At 41.4% G+C, this 20,228-nt stretch overlaps 1 protein-coding gene across 1 annotated transcript in view; it reads left to right on the forward strand.

Moving 5' to 3' along the window:
* Nucleotides 1-6,380: 6,380 nt before the first annotated feature.
* The window catches only part of MEOX2 (mesenchyme homeobox 2), a 54,450-nt gene continuing 40,602 nt past the window's right edge, over nt 6,381-20,228 (forward strand). The window contains exon 1 of the mRNA XM_082304114.1: nt 6,381-7,148. Within this exon, the coding sequence (XP_082160240.1) occupies nt 6,638-7,148 (511 nt within the window). The 5' untranslated portion in view covers nt 6,381-6,637. The remainder of the gene's footprint in view (nt 7,149-20,228) is intronic.

Raw genomic sequence — 20,228 nt, forward strand, 5'->3', positions numbered from 1 at the left:
AAGTAGTATAATATATCCACAGCTAAGCAATAAAGCTACATTCTGTTTTGGGGAAATAAAACAGAAAAAATGAGTTTATGCAAATGTGTTTCTGGAAGGTGTCTGTCTCCTTAAGGTATGCCACTTGGACCTTTCTTCAAGATAGTTAAGAACTTGCCTTTTTTTTTTTTTTAACGTCAGTAGTGTCATTGATACCAGCAAACTTAAAATAGTTTCCTGAGTCAGAATTTTTGAGACAGATGAGATTTTGTCTTTTGGTGATGTCTCTGCAAATTAAGCTCTTCTTGGCATGTATTTTTTAGGGAAATCTTGCTTGCTTTCTTTTTTCGTTTCTCATTTTTTCACAAGCCATCTAAAAATAATGGTTTAATCTAAAATGATCATTTCAAACAATTGTTACTTTGTATTTAATTTCTCCTATCCGGTATCTGTTGTAAGCGTTATCTGCTATTAGGCTTTGAAGAGCATGATGCAGCTATGCATAAAAAAAGTACGTGCAGTTTTTAGCTCTTTGTTTCCTACAGCTATTATTAATTAAGGTTCCAATCTTGCAAATGCTTCTAGCCAAGCAAATTGCCATGAATGCAAACAGGACTCTCAAAACACAGGAGTACTCCCACATGAAACTGGTGAAATGAATAGAGCCTGAGCTCTTCAGGGCAGTGAATATCTTTCCGTTCCGAATACTAGCTAGTTAGGGGTTTCTGCTCCAAGTCTAGAGCTCATCACACTATAAATCGTAAGCAAACACACCTGCAAAGTAAGTGACATAATCCCAGCAGCTATTAAAACCTAGATATTTTGTAGTTATTTATTCCTGATGCATAGATGTATGCATATGTGTCTTTTTCTCACTCCAGAGCAGAGAAAATTAGAAATGACTAAGAATACACTCTGTGAGTAGTATTTTACTCATTAATGTGTAAAAGAGGTGATGAAGATTAGTAACTTATCACTCTCCTAACATCCCCTGATGGAGGCAGAATTATGAAATATGCCCCCTGCTGCTGGTCGGGCAAGGGCCTGGAAGTGTCAGCCAGGGGACAATAAATATTTCAGGTAATGGCGGGTTTTTTTCCCTACTTCGGTCTTTGTAACGTAAGCATACTGCGTATTTACCCAGTAAACGGGTATAAGTCATAGCATAAAACATTTGATACACAAAGATTTGCATCACCTGTATTTTTTATTCTGGGTGATTAAAACTTGAAGTATAATCAGCAAAATATTAACTGCGCAGCACAGTAAGAAGTAAGCACTGTGATAAATACAGAGTGCTGAAAATACACTTCGCCTTTTTTCCGTGCACAACTGTGTCTGTATTTTCAACGGGGGCTCTGGTAAAATGTCTTTCAAATACATATACAGATCAAAATCCACAATGCAAATTGTATCAGATAATAAAATGAATAATATGTAAAAATACAACCCTTTTTTTCCTCTGTGATTAGTAATTTTAATAGGAGAATGGACTGAGTGTAGTGTCTAACTGTCAAGATCTGGAGAAAACAAAATGGAAAACATATTTTTCAGGCATCATTGACTTGCCTGTACATGCACTTTGAATACATTTCTAAATACAAATAAAAGATATGTACTATTAAAGTACCCTACAAGGCTTGTCAAAACTGTTTTTTAGTTCAATGTTCTTAAGCGGAGATAATACTAGAAAGAATGAAACAATTGTTAAATTGCAATATAACATGCAGATTGGGAAACAAATAGCATTGTGCAAGATGGTTCAGTTTGCAAATAAATTATCTATTTAAAACAAACACGCACCCAAGTTTTGAAGAGAACTTGTTCTGGGGCTTTTGAGTATCTAATGTGGAATGCAAGTTTCCCATAGCTTAAACTCTAAAAGCACTCCTGAAACATCATAGTTCAGGTGTGAAGCCTCAAGTACATTAACCATTTTAATATTTCATCAGTTTATTTAAATTAAATAGGAAGCGTAAGATATTTTACTGGTTAGAGTGGGCTGGCAAGTCAAATAACTTTTAATGATGTAATGCAAACTTGTAAATCATTTTCAGTGAGGGCCTCATAGTTCAGCACAACTTTTATGTAATACACTAAATTGCTGGCATAGCTTTAAAATTTGTAATGCTTGGATATCATGAAAATTAGAACAGAATCCATATGTATATGGGAGAAGTAGCTGAAAATATGGATTCAGGCTTAAAGTTTTTATAGATATGTTGTAGTCTTTAAAGCAAAAATTGTGTCTGATGTGTGTGTTAAACCGTGGCACATGTAAACGTTAAAAAGAGTGAAATGGAAGTACACCACAGAAATGCAATCTTAAAGTTATGTGGTACGTGTTGTGGTAGCGTAATTTCTCACAAAAAATGTTTTTATGGCGAAGTATAGTGAAGATACTGGTATACCAGAGGTTTATGAATGGTAAATGTGATTATCGTCATTCTTAACTAGTCAGGGATTCAGTATTTTTGATAAGTCAGTCAACAAATTATTCATTTTCTGTGCAAGGATTTTCAGTTCAGACATTCAAGCATCTCTGAAATGATGCATAATCCCCAGGCTTTATTATTGCTTATATCTGTAGGTTTCCATTGCAGCACAGGTATCAAGAGAAACGAATTATATTGCTTCTATGGGAGTTAAACAGGCAAAATGTAGGGAAAAAAAGAAAAGACTGAAAATAAACATACATCTGTTATGAATCTGGAATGACTCTAAGGTTAAATAATGATGCCTGCCTTCACCAAATTGCCATGGAAAAATACGAACTGATCATAATTACAGTACAATAAAACCTCGTCCTCTTGCTTTGGTAGGCTCTTGAGTACAATAAAATCTTTGGCTAAAATAAACTGAATTCATAGTTGTAAGCTTTCTCTTTGACAGTAAGGAGAATATTCTTAAATGGCGTAAATTGCCACCTTTTTGCTGACTTCAATGAAGTTATGACAATTTATACCACTCAAACGGTGGTCCCCAATAAGACTATCTGTCCGATCTTACTGTAATATGCATATTGCAAATATGCAAACCGCACACTAGAAAGAACTGTTCAAGAATCCTACTTACATTCTGATAAATATTCAGGAAGATGGTGCTCTCAGCCTCCAACGTAAAAACTGAGCAAGACTACAATAGTCCTGAAGAGGAGGAATTGTACACTGGTTCATTCAGGTCAATTTTATATGATCTCTTTCCCCATAAATCATAAGTTTTTAAAAAAAACCACCACCACAACCAAAAAACACAAAGCGAATGCAAATATTAGCCCATACATGAAAATATAAATGATGTTCCAAACCGTGTTGGCTCCAGATGTTTTTATGAGTTAAACAGTTTACTGTTTTCATATATTTAAAACATTCTATTTTTTCACTTGATGTTATAAGCTTTGGGCAAACTTGCTGGCATTGATTTAAGTTATGCTTTTGTCCCACATGTAGGTCAAACGCACATTCTGAAAAGATAGATACAATACGAACAGGAATTCAATCATTAATATTGAGAGGTAATAACTGCTTACACTTTCTTCAGCAATTATTTTGCTGAGAAGCTTTGCACTGAAGCTTTCTTTGACTGAAAAGTCATAAATTTTTACAAAGGATGGTATTGCATAGCCCTAGTTATTTGATAACGCCACACAGAAACTTTTTGAATCATTTCAGTAAGCGTTTGAAGTTGTTTATTTGCCTCAACGTTAGTTGCCTATATTTGCATGCTCCTTATATAGTTTAAAATGAAAGCATAAAGCTCTATAGAGATTTGTATTTCCAGTTCTTGCATGCTTAAAACTTCTTATTAAAGAAGTAATAAGAACACTTGACTTGTGTACTTATTAGGGGACTCTAGAGCCCAAGGAAGCAGAGTCCCGAATATTCAGATTTGGTTATGAAGCTAATAGCAAACACTTTGCCGTGCCATTATAACTTTGCTATTGCGGTCTTCTTTTTTTTCTTCTTCACCTTTTGGAGCCTCTCCTACCTCTCCCTAAAAAGTGCTATTTGGCTCCGTCTCTTATTTCTCTTGGAAACCTAATCTTTCTCCCTCCCCCTCGCACCCTCTCACTTTCTTCATTGTGCTTCACTTATTTCACTTTTTTTATCCTGTGCGAGAAATCCTCTGCGGCCATCCCCTAGAATTAAAAAAAGGCATTTTTACACCGGCGCGGGTTTGGGACTTCCCCGGCCCCCTCGCAGCTGTGGCGGTGTCAGGGCTCCGGCGGCGGCGGCCCTTGCAGGAGGGGTCCTGGCATTCCTGCCCCCCCCCGGCCCCGCTCCCGACCCCCCCGACGGCGTCTCGCCCCCGCGGCCGGGGCGGGCGGACTGACAGCAGCAGGTTGGAGAAGCCGCGGAGGGGAGCGGAGCGGTGCGGAGGGGAGCGGAGCGGCCGCCGGGGGGCCGCCCCGCCGCTCCCCGCGCTCCCACCTGGGGCCGCCCGCGCCCGGCCCCGCCGCCCGCCCCCGCAGCCCTCGGGCCGCCGCGGCGGGCAGACGGGCCAGGGCCGGCGGAGCCCGCTGCGGGCGCGACGCTCCGCGCCGGTGGAGTTGTCTGGCACTGCCCGCTCCTCAGGGGCACCCGGCAGCCCCGCGCTCGCAGCCCGGCGAGTGAGCAAACCCAAGAGGGGTTCAGCCACTGAGTTTTCTTTGTACTCCTCTCTTTTAATATTAGAGCACATATTGAAACGATAAACACAATGAAAAGCACAAAATATTTCATCAGTGTTGTAACTGTATATTTCCTTTATTCTGAAGAAATATCAAGTTTTGAACAGTGCACGGAGGCAGCAACTTCTGCTTTGGACGCCACTCTCTTTTTAAAGACCGCATTGTTACAGTTAAATCTAAAGACAATTTTTAAAAAGCATTAGATGTCAGAAAAGGGGGGAAAATCTTACCGTCGAAAGACTGCTGCAGGTTCCAGCTCAGCCTGAAACTGCAGGGAAAAGTGGAGCAGCTGCTGAACAAAAGTTTTAGATTTTTTTTTTTTAGAAAGTCTGCAAAACTAATTTCCCACAAAATAGGACTCAATTTCCGTTTAAGAAACTAGCTCTTGCAAATCTCATACAATTCCTGATTTTTTCCAATAGCAATTGAAATTCATTTTATCTTTCGCACATGGACCCAAGAATTTAGACTTAAATTGCAGGAGCGCAATGGTTTTCCTTTTTTTTTCTTTTTTTTTTTTTTTTTTTTTTTTAATTTTGATTTGGGGGGAGGAGGAGGAGGAAGGTAGAGCGAGGAGGTAGGGCTAAGAAACAAAACGTTTGCGCAGTGGGCACCGCTTTGGTCAGTGATCAATAAATGCGTTATCCTAATTTAAACCAGTTAACAGCCGCCTTCGTGGCTACTGTTAATTCCACTACACGCATGTTAAAAAAAAAAAAAAATAGCCAAGGCCAGACTCTCTAGGTTGTCCCTCTTGCGCCACTGAAGACCCCAACGAAGAAATTGAAGATACAGGGAATAAAAATGATGTGGGTTCTCTTTTCGAAGGGGCAGGGGGCAAGAGGGGAGACGTGTCTTTCTCCGATCAGATTTGATCGCCCGGCGGGCGCCGGTGGTTTCGTTGCAGAACCAACCCCCGATGCCGGGGGCACAGCGTGAGGTGCCTGCGGGAAGCCGGGGCAGCGCCGCGGCTCGCCCCGGGGTGAGCCGGGCCGGGGGTGCGGGCGGAGGGGGCGAACGCCCCGCACCCGCGGCCGCACCGCGCTCCTCGGCGCGGGGGATGGCGGCGGCCGGGCCGCGCTGCGCCCTCCCACCTGGGCGCGCAGGTGAGGCGCTGCCCAGCGCCCGCCAGCCCCCGGGCGAGAGGGGCGGCGGTAGCCCCCGCACCCCCGCCCGCCACCCCCGAGTAAACCCCGCCGATTTGGCTTCGCGTCTTTATTGCCCTGGCCCGCCCGCTCCCCGGGGGGCGGTGGCACCCCGAGCCGCCCCGCCAGCCCCGACGGCGCGGTGATGGCCCCTGTGGGGGCCGCTCGACTGCAGGGGCACGGCCGCCCCCCGCCCTCCCCCCCCCCCCCCCCGCCGATCCCCCGGGGGGGCGCGGGCGGCCTCGCCGGCCCCGGGGCAGCCCCGCCGGGCGCCGCGGCGGGGAGGCGGGCTCCGCGGCCCGCCCGGGGGCAGGGGGAGGCGGGCTGCGTCCCCGCGGAGCCGCCCCCCCCGCGGAGCCGCCCCCCCGCCGCTGCCGCGGGCGCCCGGGGCGCGGGCGCGCAGCGCTGCCGCCCGCTGACGGAGCGGCTCGGCGCGGGGACGGCGCTGGCGTTTTGGAGGGAGTTTGCATGTGGTCAGTGCTGTGTTGCTAAGCCAGCCCCCAGCTCACATTACACACTACTGTATTTATAACCTCTCGGAGCTGTTTCCCCCTTCGAGCAGTTCTCTGGGACCACCTTCTATTGGCTTCGACCTCTCCCACTTCTTGACATCTGAGCAGCTCTGAGAAAGGCTCATCTAGGTCCGAGTGTTTACGCAGCGGAGACTGGCCACTAGGGCTAAAGACCTGGATTATCTGAGCTCAGCTGCCTGCTGCAAAGTCTGTCGTTGCCGTTTTGGAAAAAAAAATCCCAACCCCGATCTGTTTACAGTGAAAGTTGACAAAGGGTGGTGAAGTTGGATCTTTCCTAAACTCTCCTGCCTGGAACCTGAGACTTGCATGCCATGGATCACACACTCTTTGGCTGCCTGCGCAGCCCCCATGCCACTGCGCAGAGCTTGCACCCTTTCTCCCAGTCTTCTCTTGCCCTGCATGGAAGATCTGACCACATGTCCTACCCTGATCTGTCTTCTTCTTCTTCCTCTTGCATAATAGCGGGATACCCCAATGAGGAGGGCATGTTTGCCAGCCAGCATCATAGGGGGCACCACCACCATCACCATCACCACCACCACCACCACCAGCAACAGCAGCACCAGGCTTTGCAGACGAACTGGCACATTCCTCAGATGTCGTCTCCTCCCGCCGCGGCCAGGCACAGCCTCTGCCTTCAGCCCGACTCAGGAGGACCCCCGGAGCTGGGCAGCAGCCCCCCCGTCCTGTGTTCAAACTCTTCCAGCCTGGGCACTAACACCCCCACGGGGGCAGCGTGTGCGCCAGGGGACTATGGCAGGCAGGCTCTGTCCCCGGTGGAAACAGAGAAGAGGTCCGGCAAAAGGAAAAGCGACAGCTCAGGTAACGGCTCACGCTTTCCCCTGCGGGGCGGGACCCCGGGCGGAGGGGGCCGGGGGGAGCAGCGCTGCCGGGCCCCGGGTCCCCCGCCGCGGCTCGGCTCGGCTCGGCTCGGCTCGGCTCGGCTGGCCCCGGCCCGGCCCCGGCCCGGCCCCGGCCGCCGCGGTGCTCCCGCCGCCCGCTGACACCGGGCTGCCGGGTCGCTCCTTCCCTCCAACGCGCTCTCGGGATGTCCATCATTAAAACAAGCTTTATTAGGGCTCCGGGGAGGGGGGGGGGGGGGGAATAAAAAGGAAAAATCCAGCACGTGATAGAGCATGAAATCAAGGTGGTGGTGGGGGGGGGAGAGTTTCCTACAGTCAAGGAGAGAAACGTTTGTAGTTTTGGTGAGGATTTTAGCATCTGGTCCCGCGTCCCCCTCCCCCCCGGCCCGATACGCCACCTCTGCTTCAAAATTCAGAATATAGCGCGCTCCTTCCCCTCCGCCCCTTCGCTGCGGAGCTGACTGCGGTCCCGAGGCGATTGCACAACGCATGGAAACTCTGCCTTGGAAGTAGGGATTCGGGAGAGAAGCTGATGCCTTGCTGCCCCATAGGATCTGGGTGCGCCTGCATCAAATCCTCAGCGTGGAGGGGCAAAATCTGGAGTCTGTAAAGCAAACGGGTGAATGGGAGTTTTAGAAAGCTGCTTCAGTTCAGTTTGCTGGTGGCGGGGGCGGAGGGAAGGAAGGAGCTGTCTGACTTTTAAAATCACTGCAATTCTTACTTAGAGACAAGCGTAAAAACATGTAGACCCGCAGTCATTCCAGAGCGATGATTTGGCATCACTGAGCGTGCAAAAAAACTTGACATAATCTCCGCTTTTTAAAACGGCAAAGCCTGTCGAAGTCCCGCTCTGACAAAAGCCACTCGGCGAAGGCAACGCGACTGATGGCACTTCCGTTAGGGCGCACATAAACTGGGGAGGCATCAAAAATATACTGAGACAGGCAGGAGACACTTGAAAAAGAGAGGGCTCAACAGTTTGAAAACTCAAGAGCAGGCGTAGCAAATTGTTTGTTATTGAGGAAGAGAAAGTGAAAGGCTTTTCCAGATATTTATGAAGCTCACAACCAAAACCGTGACCTCTTTCACTTGAAATGTTGTGAGCTTGGTAAAGTGGTAAGCAACAACTATTTTAAAAAATAACCCTCAAGGATACCATCGTTTTCTTCATTGTCCGTTACATTAAGGAACATGCACAGTAATTCAGAATGGGTTTAGCTGAATTTCATCTTACGTAGCTGGTATACAGGCTGAAAACTCTTCCAAGGTTAGAAGCCGTATTTAGTTAAAACACTGGTAGCGAAAACTATTGTTGCATCTTCGTTACATTTTATGAGATAAAAGGAATTCTCTGATTTCGCGAGGTGTATGAGCAATACTAAAACTGGAGTTCCCATTACTACCGGGAAAATAACTGGATGCCTGTCGGTGTAAGGATTTATTGTATTTGTCAGTCTATTTAAAGCTGAAAGAAAAAAGGAAATCGGTCCCTTTCACTGTCGGGGAAGTATCTGTATCGCTTTCGGTTTATTTCATTCTGCAATGCAAACCAAAAAGACACCAGTGGGGAATGTCCCAAACCTTACCCTGAAATGACTGGAGTCTTCCACTGGATTTAGTGGACAAGGGTTCGAGCCTTTAGCCATGGTTACCCTTATCTTGCACTGCACTCCGAACCTCACTTTCCAAGACTTTCTGAAGATCAAGGCAGGTAACTATTCCCTCCTCCCTTCCCCGAAGAAAAAAAAAATATTGTGGACATTCACACAGTTGTGAATCTCTCAAACTGAAAATACGCATCTTTTGACAACAGCTGTGTAGCTGCTGTATCTTTGTGTTTTCTTCAGGAAAAGCCTGAGTTTTGGACCGAACATTTAACCCCACCCCTTTATTAATCCTGAACTCTGGTGCTAGATATTTAATGCCCTTCTAATGTATGGCAGCCAGAACTATTTTTAAGTTGCTGTGTTTCTATATTTGTCATCCATAATTGCCCCTCATTTGATTTAAAATCATCCCCTTTATTTCTCATGAATCTGTTTTTTTAAACAAATTACCGTACTTGAAAGGATTTCATCCACACCTTCCCCACTTTTTAGAGACATATTCATCACACTTGGAACTACTTCAATAGGCGTTTGTATAAAACCCTAATAGTAAATAACTAAGAAGTGAAGAGAGACTGTTTAAGTTTCAGTGCCAGCATTCTGAGACAATTATTAATGATCTTGCTTATTTACAGATATATTTCCTCTCCTTAAGCATATCACTTAAAGCCACAGAATGTTCAGTGTTTTCTGAAGCTGTTCTGCATTTCAGAGCTCAATTAACCTTAGGCTACCCCTTTCTTGCACTACTCTGCTTTTATTTCTGAGTGTTTAAGATCAGGAACGTTGATTCATAAAGCAGAGTTTATAGATAAAGAAAGTAAAATGTGAACATTCCTTGTATCATTTATCTCCCAAACTAGTAACTGTTGCTCAGCCATAGAGATACTCTGAAAATTTACCAGCAGAGGTACCCCATTTTACTTATTTGTTATGCTGGTGGGAGTGTAATTTTTTTTAAATTATAAACAAAAATCCAGAGGGCGAGCAAAATATTGGACGATGGACTGTGTGTTTGTCCCTGTGCTTGCTCTTTTTTCCCTGGAATTCAGATATTGCAGGGGAATGGGAGGACAGAAATATTTTGCGCTATGCTCTATTATACTTTTGTTTGGGATTGAGAAAGCAAGGTGAAATGTGCTTTCGTGGTAGTTTTATAAACTGTCTGACTTACAGTTTTCTTTTGCCCTAACCCAGGTTTTAAGCAGTTTGGGAACTTCCCTTTGAAGATATTGAATAGGCTGCTACAGAACAGGGTGAAATTGTCAACTGTCCTTCTTGTAAAGGACTGGGAAATACAGCTTGCTTAGTCATCGACCCCTGCATGCTACAGCTGTCGGTGTCTCCAGGTTTTGTAGTCTCTCTCTCATTATCTTCAGAACATTCCTTTGAACCTGCGTAGGCCCAGAAGTGGGTCAGTAAACTAGCTTGCGAGTTGAGAAGGGATGCACACAAATCTGTAGATGTTAATGTTTTGCGGTGAATAATGGCATCTGCATCCTTGCCTTTGTAACTCAGCTCCACGTATGTCAAGGATGTAGGAGTAAAAAGACAGTACTAAATTTGAGGATAGGTTGCAAATAAATTCACTTATTTTAAAGTGCATTAATGGTCAGAGTTATCTGTGTGCTAATGAGGTGCGGATGAAAACCATGCTGAGTGTATCAAAAACATATTCTTGGAGCGCTTTGTTGCTTTGTGGTACGAGTTGTTCTATATGGAATATTTTGGATTTTTCTAATGCTTCCCCTTCTCATTACTTGCCTGTGACTTTTGAGGGCATTTTATTTCTGGTTTTTATAGAGTAGGTTTTGATTCTCAGACGATGCAGAACACATCAAATGCAAAATTACTACTGCGATTGTCTAAGTTGGCTTACTTAGGTCCAAGGTTTCTTAAAACTTCAGTCAGGAGAAAAGCATATTAATGCCTATATAGACAGGGTAATATAGGCTTACTGAGAAATACGAAAAGAAAGTGAATCTGTTAGCCTTAAGGAAACCTAAAATGCTATGGCGAAAAAAATATCTGTACTGTGGTGAAAAGATCAGGGGGAGGCTGAGTACTGTTGAAGGAGTTCTAAGCACTACAACTATTCAAACATTTAATTGTGATAGATAAATGTATAAATAAATTTGATTCCAGTTAAAGTCTAACGTAACTAAACACATGCATCCAGGCATAAGCAGCTTTTTTTTTGTTGTTTGTTTTTTTTTTTTTTTTTAAAGTTTGGCATGGAAAAATGTTTTTATATGGCGCAAATTTCCAAGGAAAGGCTAGCAGGTAATAACAACTATTCATATATTTGACTGTATTTACAATAGTATCCTATAGAAACACTGCTGTTAAATCTACAAAAACATTTCAGGAATCCAGTGTTTCAATAGCTGTTCTGCTGGTTTTTGTTCATTGACAAATCACACGAAAAGAAAACAATACTATTTTTTCCAGTGTTTTAACATCTTTTATAACCTACCTATTCTCAACATGCAAGCAGTAAAAAGTTACATCTCCAGGGAATTTATTTTAAACACATCTAAATATCATAAATCATATGTGCTTGTTTGAAATGGTCTCTAAAAAGCAGGTCATTTTGATAAATGATAATAAATACTGTGAAATCATGGGTTTTGAGGACTTCTGATTGGTTTCTGAAAAACATCAGTAAGAAAAACGAGCTGCACACTTGTAGTCAAAAAGAACTGTGTAACTGATTCATCAATATGTCTGTGCTTTTCAGCATGGTTGTAAATGGAAGAAAGAAAAAATACATAATAAAGCATAGTTTTTTCTGGAAAGAGTTAATTTGTTTGGTATCCAGTATCAAAGCATCACTTGCCATTAAAAAAAAACAACAACAAAAAAACCACCTCTGTAGATTTCATGAATTAAACAAGTTCAACATCTGATGAATAATAATCATAGCTTTAGGAGAAAACTTTTAAGGCTGATTGCTTAGCAAATGTTGGGCTACCTAGTGGGCTACTTGCCGGATTGTTTAATAGATGAAAATTTGCAGTATGTTCACTTTTGCTCTCAGGAAATATAATCAGGAACTTTTCTAGGACTGTAAAATTTTTAAACACTATTTTGCTGATACATTCTCAGAATTCTTTGCCCATAGCCAAAGAGTAATTTTGTGTGGACAGAAATAAGTATGGCCTCTAATTATGTATTTCTCTCTGTTTATATATATCATTCAGTAGGATTTACACTTCCCCCCCAACCCGCCCTTTTAGAAACATTGGGGTCCCAATCCAGACATTCACTGGAGCACAAATGTTTTTGTGAGAAGGTCTATTGACTCTAGTGGAACGACTGAAGTGCTCAAGCTTTTTTAAGCCGTTGGAGCTTAATTCTGTTACTCTGTTTTATATCTTTGGCACAGAAATGTAATTGCATGTTATTATTTTATTATTTGGTATTAAGCACTATCAAGGATCCCAGTCTTCAAAGCAAAGTCGCTGAGGGGCCTGGATGAGTAAGAAGTGTGGTACTAGAACCAAATGCAGGAGGAGATATGGACACATGGGGATTAAAGATCCAAATATTCTGGCAATATCTGGAGAAAATGTCACTAAAACTTTTCAAAAAATCATGGTTGTAGTTACCTTTCAGGATTTTTAAGCTGCTGTTGCGTGGTAGGGAAAGAAAAATGCTTTATAATTCTTGCAGATATTTGTTGATAAAATATTAGGATTGCCTGATTGTTTGAGCATTGCCAATTCAGCATTATATATATAAATTGAATTTTAATTTCATTGGTTTTAACATCCTAGGATAAAATTTGTGCTAATGTATCTAGCATAACTTCTCTAGTATTTTGCACAGTAAATAATCAGATCCTGGATTTTTTCTGTCAGACTTGTTGTCCTTTTTAGACATGCTAATTATTTAATAAGTGCTTTTTAATTGAGCCTGTTAATCTGCATATAGTTTGCCATTTGGAAATACTCATTCTTTAGCAATGTGATAACTCGATATGCTGTATCACTGAAGTCCTCAAGAGTAGGATTGAGCTCTGTGTCTTGAAATTCAAGGGAAGGTGACAACATTATCTTTGCTGCTGTCTGCTAATAATCTGATATTGCTCACCGGATTATTGCTTTCAGCAGATACAGTGTTACACGGCAGTATGAATGGTCCCTGTAGCATGTTTCTTTCAGTAGCAAAATGTATTCTACCAAGCACTTTTGCTAGTCTCCGGAAAGGAAGCAAAATAAATCTGGTTTCATCTGCTAGAATGAGCAAAGTTTAAATCCATCGGTAAAATGTAGTTGTGGTGGGGTTGGCTTCAGTCCTTAGTTTTGCTGTGTTATCCTGTGTCCTTGTTCTAATACACTTAAGAATGCAACTTGAAAGGACACGAAAGGAAAGTCATATTTTTAAAATATAAATACTTGCATATGTCGCTAATAAGGTTTCTAACTAAAATAGTGTGGTGTTAGAGAGGTTTGATAAACAGTGCTTGAGGCTACTTCATTACATCAGTGCACAGCTGGGCACTGAACCCAGCCTTATGATCTGTCTCAAGCCTGTGCCCTGTCCTTTTATGCCTGTTTCCCCAACCTATACAATGGCAATACCAGTGCTTTCCTTCCATTTGTAAAGTACTGTAAGCTTTTATTTAATGAAAAGCTTTGTGTGCGTGTGTGTGTGCGTGCGCGCTTTTTTTAGTAGGCTTTAAAGACTTACAGATCTGCATCACCATTTCTCAAGTACTGCTGGTGGCAGGGCAGGAGCGAGATGGTGCACAGCCACCCCGCAGAAAAAGCCGCCTTCGCATTACTCACCAGGGCAATCGCATCACCTTTACCAGCATGAGCTTGTGTGGCTGCACAGGTGTGCAGAGCAAGAAGTCATTTGACTTCTGGGGTGAGTGTCTGGGGTCTTTGATGACCGGATAGCTGCTTTTCTATTGTGTTTAATGAAAGTTTGAATTCAAAAATAGCCTGATGTAATTGCATTGGATGCACACAGTCTAGTCTTGTATGTATTTGAAGTGTTTGAATCACTAAAAAAAGTTATTACAATAAATGGTTTATAAACATACATGCTAAGGGAGGTTTCACATGGAAGATATTGATGACTAAACTCCCACTGATTTTTGGAAGGGCCAGATTTTAAGACATGCATTCTTACTGTGAATGCAGCTTAGCTTGGGAGAAGAAGATAGATAGACCAGTGAGCCGTGCTAGTGCTTAAGCTTTTTGTGATACGCTGTCTTGCATGCTTCCAGCGGCAAACACAGCAAAGGAATGCTTGTTTAAAAAACCACTGCTGCCATCAGTCTTAAGATTTCTAGTGTGGTGGAAACACATTTGTTGTCCTTGTTATGTATTGATATCTATTACAAAATCTGTTTCCTTTGAGAAGTTTACCTAAACCATATCCATTTAAGATAATATTTTAATAGACAAATTTAAATCACAATGATGTTATTCAATCTGCTATTTTATACATATATATCTGTAATAGCACTAGTGTAGAGTTGCATCCCTGTATCCTAGCATTCACTGAGTGATGCAAAGTGGAAAAAAATCATTAATATAATGGGATATAATAGCAAACATCTTACTGTCATACATGAAAAGTTGCTTCTGAAGTCTTCTACTAAACATTATAAATAGAAAACCTAGGCTGTCAAAATTCTACTCCTTAACGTCAATGATATTAAAGATGTAATACTTATTGTAGGTTAGGGAGGATGTCCTTCATTTTGAGATCTTGGATCTACAGAAAGCAGTAACATACCTCCTATTTGGAACATGAATTTATTTTCCATATGGAATTGTGAATTTTACAAATAGTTTTGGAGATAGGGTACTTGACTGGAAGTCGTGCACATTACTAAACAGGCATGTGATTATACATAAAAAAAAATAAGAAATCTTATTTGGAAATAGGCTACTGAATATTTATTGTTTAATGATGAGTGTAATCATTCAATATTACGCAGTCTGAAATCACTGGAGCTTCTTGCTCAAGACAAAGAAAAAAAAGCAGTCTGAGCTTTGTATTGAAAATTACCTGTGCTGAATAAACCTTGCAGTAGTAGGAAAAAGGTTCCTTAAAATACATAAACAGAAGAAAACATACATGAAAACTTAACAGTTATTTGAAGGAAAAGTTATTTAGTACTCAAACCTATGTTTCCTTTTATCTTTCTTTTCAACAAACGAAACAAAATAATTGACCAAACAGCAGAAGAAACAAGTCTCCAAGGAATGAGTCAAATCTTTCATTTATGATGGAAGAGCATAGTTTTACTAAACCAATAAAATCCAGTGGATTATGAAACCCTAATTGGAAGCCAAGTAATCTTTTTTCTTTTTCTTTCTTTCTTTCTTTCTTTCTTTCTTTCTTTCTTTCTTTCTTTCTTTCTTTCTTTCTTTCTTTCTTTCTTTTTTTTTTATGAAGCTGCTTCTTGGACTAGAGAAAAATTGGTTGATTGAACATTATTTTATAGCAAATAGGATATGAAAAACTAAAACTGAAACAGATTACTGCAGGCTTTTAAAAGTCCTTCTTCCTTCTGCATTCTCTCAGATCTCTAATAGCTATTTTTTATTTTTAGCAAGTAAGCCTGAACAAATGCTGCCTTACATAAACTGTGTTAGATGCACTTCAGTATCCTCTGCCACCATTGTGAGTTTTAATTCTTAGACTGTGATCCTACGATGATGCCAGTATGCATTTAATTTTGTATGTTGGGAGATGAATGAATCTTGGGTGTGCTGAAGTCAAAACTAACTATTGAGTGGAGCCAGGACTTCACAGCAAAAGTAGTCATAATACTTTGATACGAACACACCTGAAGTTAAGTGTATGTTTACACATTTTGGTGAATTGGGGGCATTAGTCACTAAAATTTACCAAGCGGAAAAAACTGTTTCCCACTTTGGTCTTTCTAAAAATAGATACTAAAAATCTGTTGGACATATGTGGACTGACAATACAGCTCTGAAGAGAGTTGAATGAACTGTGGGGTTTTCTACCTGCCAAGCAAAAAATGGCATATTCCAGAAGAATGCCATGTACCCTGAGCGTGCACGGGGGCTTCCTTGGAAGGTGGTGTTTTTACAGGGTGAGTGAGGCTTCTTAGGCACATGGGTCTCAGTAGCTTTTCAAGCCTTTCATTTTCTTCCAGCTGTAGGCTCCATCTTCGTAGGATATGCGGACAAGCAAAACCTACTTGTTAAAATGTGCTTATTACTGTAAAAAGAATGGTAGGAACAGTGACTAAATGTCTCCTAAATTCATGAAAATATCAGTTGGTTTAGTGAAGGAAAAAGAACTGAAGTCAGATGTGTTGATAAACCATACAATGGCATATTTTGTGAGGCTTTGCTACACTGAGCTGGTAAAAACAGCGTGAATGGAAGCCCGTGCGGCTACAGCGACATTGACTGCTCGAAGATGCCTTGTAAAGCTTTGTGCTTAGAACGCCAGACAGTATTTTCTGCCAGATGAAAACAGGAGTCTAGTGTGGGCTAAGGTGTGTTCACTCTTTTCAAAGTGATATTTTTTGAACTAGAATTTAAAACCTAGTAAGAGTCCATGAGGCATACTCGCCTTACGTAGGGCTTAGGGAGAACCGGGAACATTGCCTGTCCTTTGCACTTTGGAATTACTAACTTGATGATTGACTCAAAAGTGACACAGTAGTATTAAGCTCTTTTTTCTTTTCTTTCCTTTTTTTCTTTCTATATTCTTGTTTTGGGAGTACCACAATGACCTCAAGCCGCAGCTGTGTGTTAAGTCTTTGCGTTCCTGAGGACGTTAGAACAATACACACTAATGGTCTCACTCCTGGCTCCCTCTCCCTCCCTCCCTCCCTCCCTCCCTCCCTCCCTCCCTCCCTCTCTTTCTTTTTTTTCACACAAGTCCATTTATGAAGGAGTCTGTGCCTGTATATCATTTCAATTTCCCTTTATCCTTGCAGAATGAACACTTTCTTTATTGTAAAACAAAAAATACCACCCTTTACCTTAATCAGATTTCCATTAGATGTTAACCTACAATAACTTAAGAACTGCAGTGATCCGCTAAATAGAACAGTACTGTTAGCCAATGTTAGTCTGTTAGGCAATGCAAGATGAAACAGTTATGGATCAGTGGAGCAGAGTCAGAAAAATATAGGAGGCTTCATTAGAAGCTGTTCATAAGGCAACTTGAATCTGCAGCATTACCTTTTCTTGTATTATTACCACTTTAATTTACATGATTTTCTAATAGATTATATTGGGCCAATAAAAAAGAGTGATTATTCTGTCTGTATTTTTTTGTTTTTGTGAAATAATATATTATTATTAAAAGTAGTAAATAGAACAACTTAAATTATAAATTAAAAAAAAATGATGTGAATAAGCACAAGAGAAAAAGCTGGAGACAAGGGCACAAATATTTTGGATTGGTTTACATGATGAAGAAATACGCTGCCAAACTTTCCTGTAGCTTTGGTTTAGCTTTGCATTTTAATTTTTTTTCTCCACTCATTCTGACCCTTTGGCTTTTTACACTTCAATACATTGCTGCAACTTTATGAGGCAAACATCTTTATTGCTTTAATATGAGGGTACGTACAGAAATCTAACAGTATTCGAACCCTATAAAGCTATCTTTATTTCACTGGTTCCAAACTGAAATTTAGACATGTAGAGAAGGCGCCAATCGGATTTGCAGTCTGCTGGCATGAGAAATATCAGAGATTTAATGTTTTTGTATTTGCAAACATATCAGGAGAACTTTGCCAGACATGACACCCAAACAAACACTTTTTTTGGATAGAGATTCTGTGTTTCAAGTACAGTGGCTAAATGCGTCCAGCCGTTTTGAAGTATGTTTGGTGAAATATAACTTACAGAATGACCCAATCCTTCAAAGTTCTTGGGAAAGCTGTTTCCTTCCCTCCTGCAAAAGCCACTCAGTGCTTTGCCAGTCTGTGTACTGATGCTCTAATCCTGTCAAAGCATAGGTTACTGCGTATAATTCTCTTGGAATTAACAGTATAACATCGAAAAAGTTAAGCGCAGGCATGTCGGTTGCTACTCTGTCATTGATTCCTTCAGCTTGATGGTGTGCGGCTAAGAAATGTTTGTAGTTCCACAACATATGGATAGATACCATAAAAATATTATTTATGGAGGCTCTGGCTTGCTTTGTGTTTTTCAAGCATGTTTCCACAACTAATTGATAGTCTTAATTCACACACACAGAAACTAAAAGCTGCATCCATGTTAACCTTGAAACATATGGTTGACTTGATTATGTAGATAAGTGGAAAGCTTGATGCTACCCATATAGTGGAGTCTGGCTACATGTAATTGCTGGCCTGTTAATTAAAAGGACCTTGTTAACGTATCAGCAGACTCTTACTACAAAAGGCAGAGGTGAAATCCACACTGAGCTAGAAATGCAAGAAATACTGCTCTTATCTGAGCTGTTCATATGAACCTACAAGGAGCCTTACTAGTTCAGAAGTTATTTGAGGGGAGTACACGTTCCCTAAATACTTCTGGAAGAGTATTTCTGCAAGTTTGGGAACAGCCATACTGAAACAAGTCCAGGGAATGTGTGTAGCATATTGCACAGCAAGCACAAAAAGGAGGTCTCACTAATCAGCCTTTGCACCTTCCCTGCCATGTCATTTAATGTCTCATACATCTCTGCTCTCCATAAAGCCTAAGAGCTAGCTTTATGCAGTTAAGGTGGGTTTCTTTATAAAAGCAGACAGCTTTTCCTTTCCTTCCAAGGCAAGAATGCACAGATGTAGGAAAAAAATGCTCACAAAAGAGACCTGGGAGTAAGCACAAAGCATTTTTTTACAGGGGCAAAGGGGCAAAACAACTTTGTCCTTGGTTTCCCCAGTACGCGGCCATGGGCTGCTGCTTGTTCTGAATAGGGTGAGAACTACGGTTTAGTAGATCTTATTTTGCCATGAGAGTTTGCAAGTTGCTTTTATCAATCTTCTCTCTCTCCAACATGTTTTCTGACTGTTTTGCAAATGACTTTTACACCACTTTTAGCAGAAATCAAATCCTGTTTTCCTGCCCTGGGCCTCTCTTGGCTCCTATTTTAACCCTGCCAAAACCAAAGCTGATGAAATGATCCTACCTTTCAATCATACCCTTTTGAAATTCCCTTCCTAGAATCCTTCTTCTGGTTCCAGCTTATCCTCTCAGAGTTAAACTTATTTCCCTGCAAGGCGTTGCCCAACTGCTGCTCAGCCCATGTTTCGGATCCTGTTTCTTATCTACCTCAATGTTTTCTCCGTGCTGTCTTAAGTGTGTTCTTCCTTTTTCCATTCACACTCTTCGCTGTCTTCGGTACAGCTCACGTACACGCAAGAAACATCCAGAAGCAATATTCTGTCATTATTCCATTGGCCCCAAACCATCAATTTTTTTACTGTGAGCTTACTTTTGGTAACTGCAGGTCAGTCATGGCTCTTCTATGCATTTATGGTGTGTAAGAAAAGTATGTGAGGCTGAGAGTAAACAGGGAAAAAAAAAAAAAAGAGCAAAAGAAGATGTTTTGTGTGCTCTCTCTTCTCTTCTTGAGGTTTTAACTTCATAAGGGTGTACACCACAGAGCAGATTCTGTAAACAGCTACAGCGGAAATCAAGCATGACCCAGACATGCCAATGCTGATGGTTAATATTTAATACCAGTGATGTACCCAGTTTTGAGCAGGGCCTTGTGTAAAAAGAGAGTATTTGAAACTAAGCCAAATGTGTGAAAAAAAAAAAAAAGAATCTAACGTTCTTAAAATGCACTCTTTTAATTCCAAGATTTTAGGTAGTAATTACTTGTGCCAGAAGGAATGTGCTTCAAAGAAAGTAAAGTCTCATTTTGAAGGGGCCTGTAAACTCTTTAATTAGCATTGGCAATTTGTCCTTTCACTCTAGTTTTCTGTAAGAAGAATTTTGAAAACAGTAAAATATTTTTTTGTGATTCCATTTCATTGATATAATAGACATGAACATACATTTTTTGTGTGTGTGAGTGGGTGTGCATGTGTGTACCAAATCTAAAATAACAGCAGATAGGGACCTGGATAGTCCATTTGATTTGACTGGACCAGAACTTGGTTATACTGTGCTATTTTATTCCTAAACGTGTTTTAAAAACAGTTTGGGGAGGAAGAGGGAGCTGCAGGCAGGGAGAGAAAAGAAAAGGTACAGGAGTCTTGCTGATACCTTTTGAATGCTTGGTCTTGGCAATTTTGCAGTTATTTTCAATATCTAGAGTTTTTCAGTGTAATATCAGCAAATAGAGTGCATGGTAAAATTACAGAAGATATTAAATCTGAACTCTGGAGACATAAACTCACATGAGGATCAGATCACAAGATTGGCTTCTTTCCGGCTAGTCTCCAGTGGGCTTTTTTCCATATCACAAAAATCACCATACAGTTTGGCACAACTTTC

This window comes from Platalea leucorodia (genome assembly GCF_965183815.1).
Source record: "Platalea leucorodia genome assembly, chromosome: 1".
NCBI classification, from domain to species: domain Eukaryota; kingdom Metazoa; phylum Chordata; class Aves; order Pelecaniformes; family Threskiornithidae; genus Platalea; species Platalea leucorodia.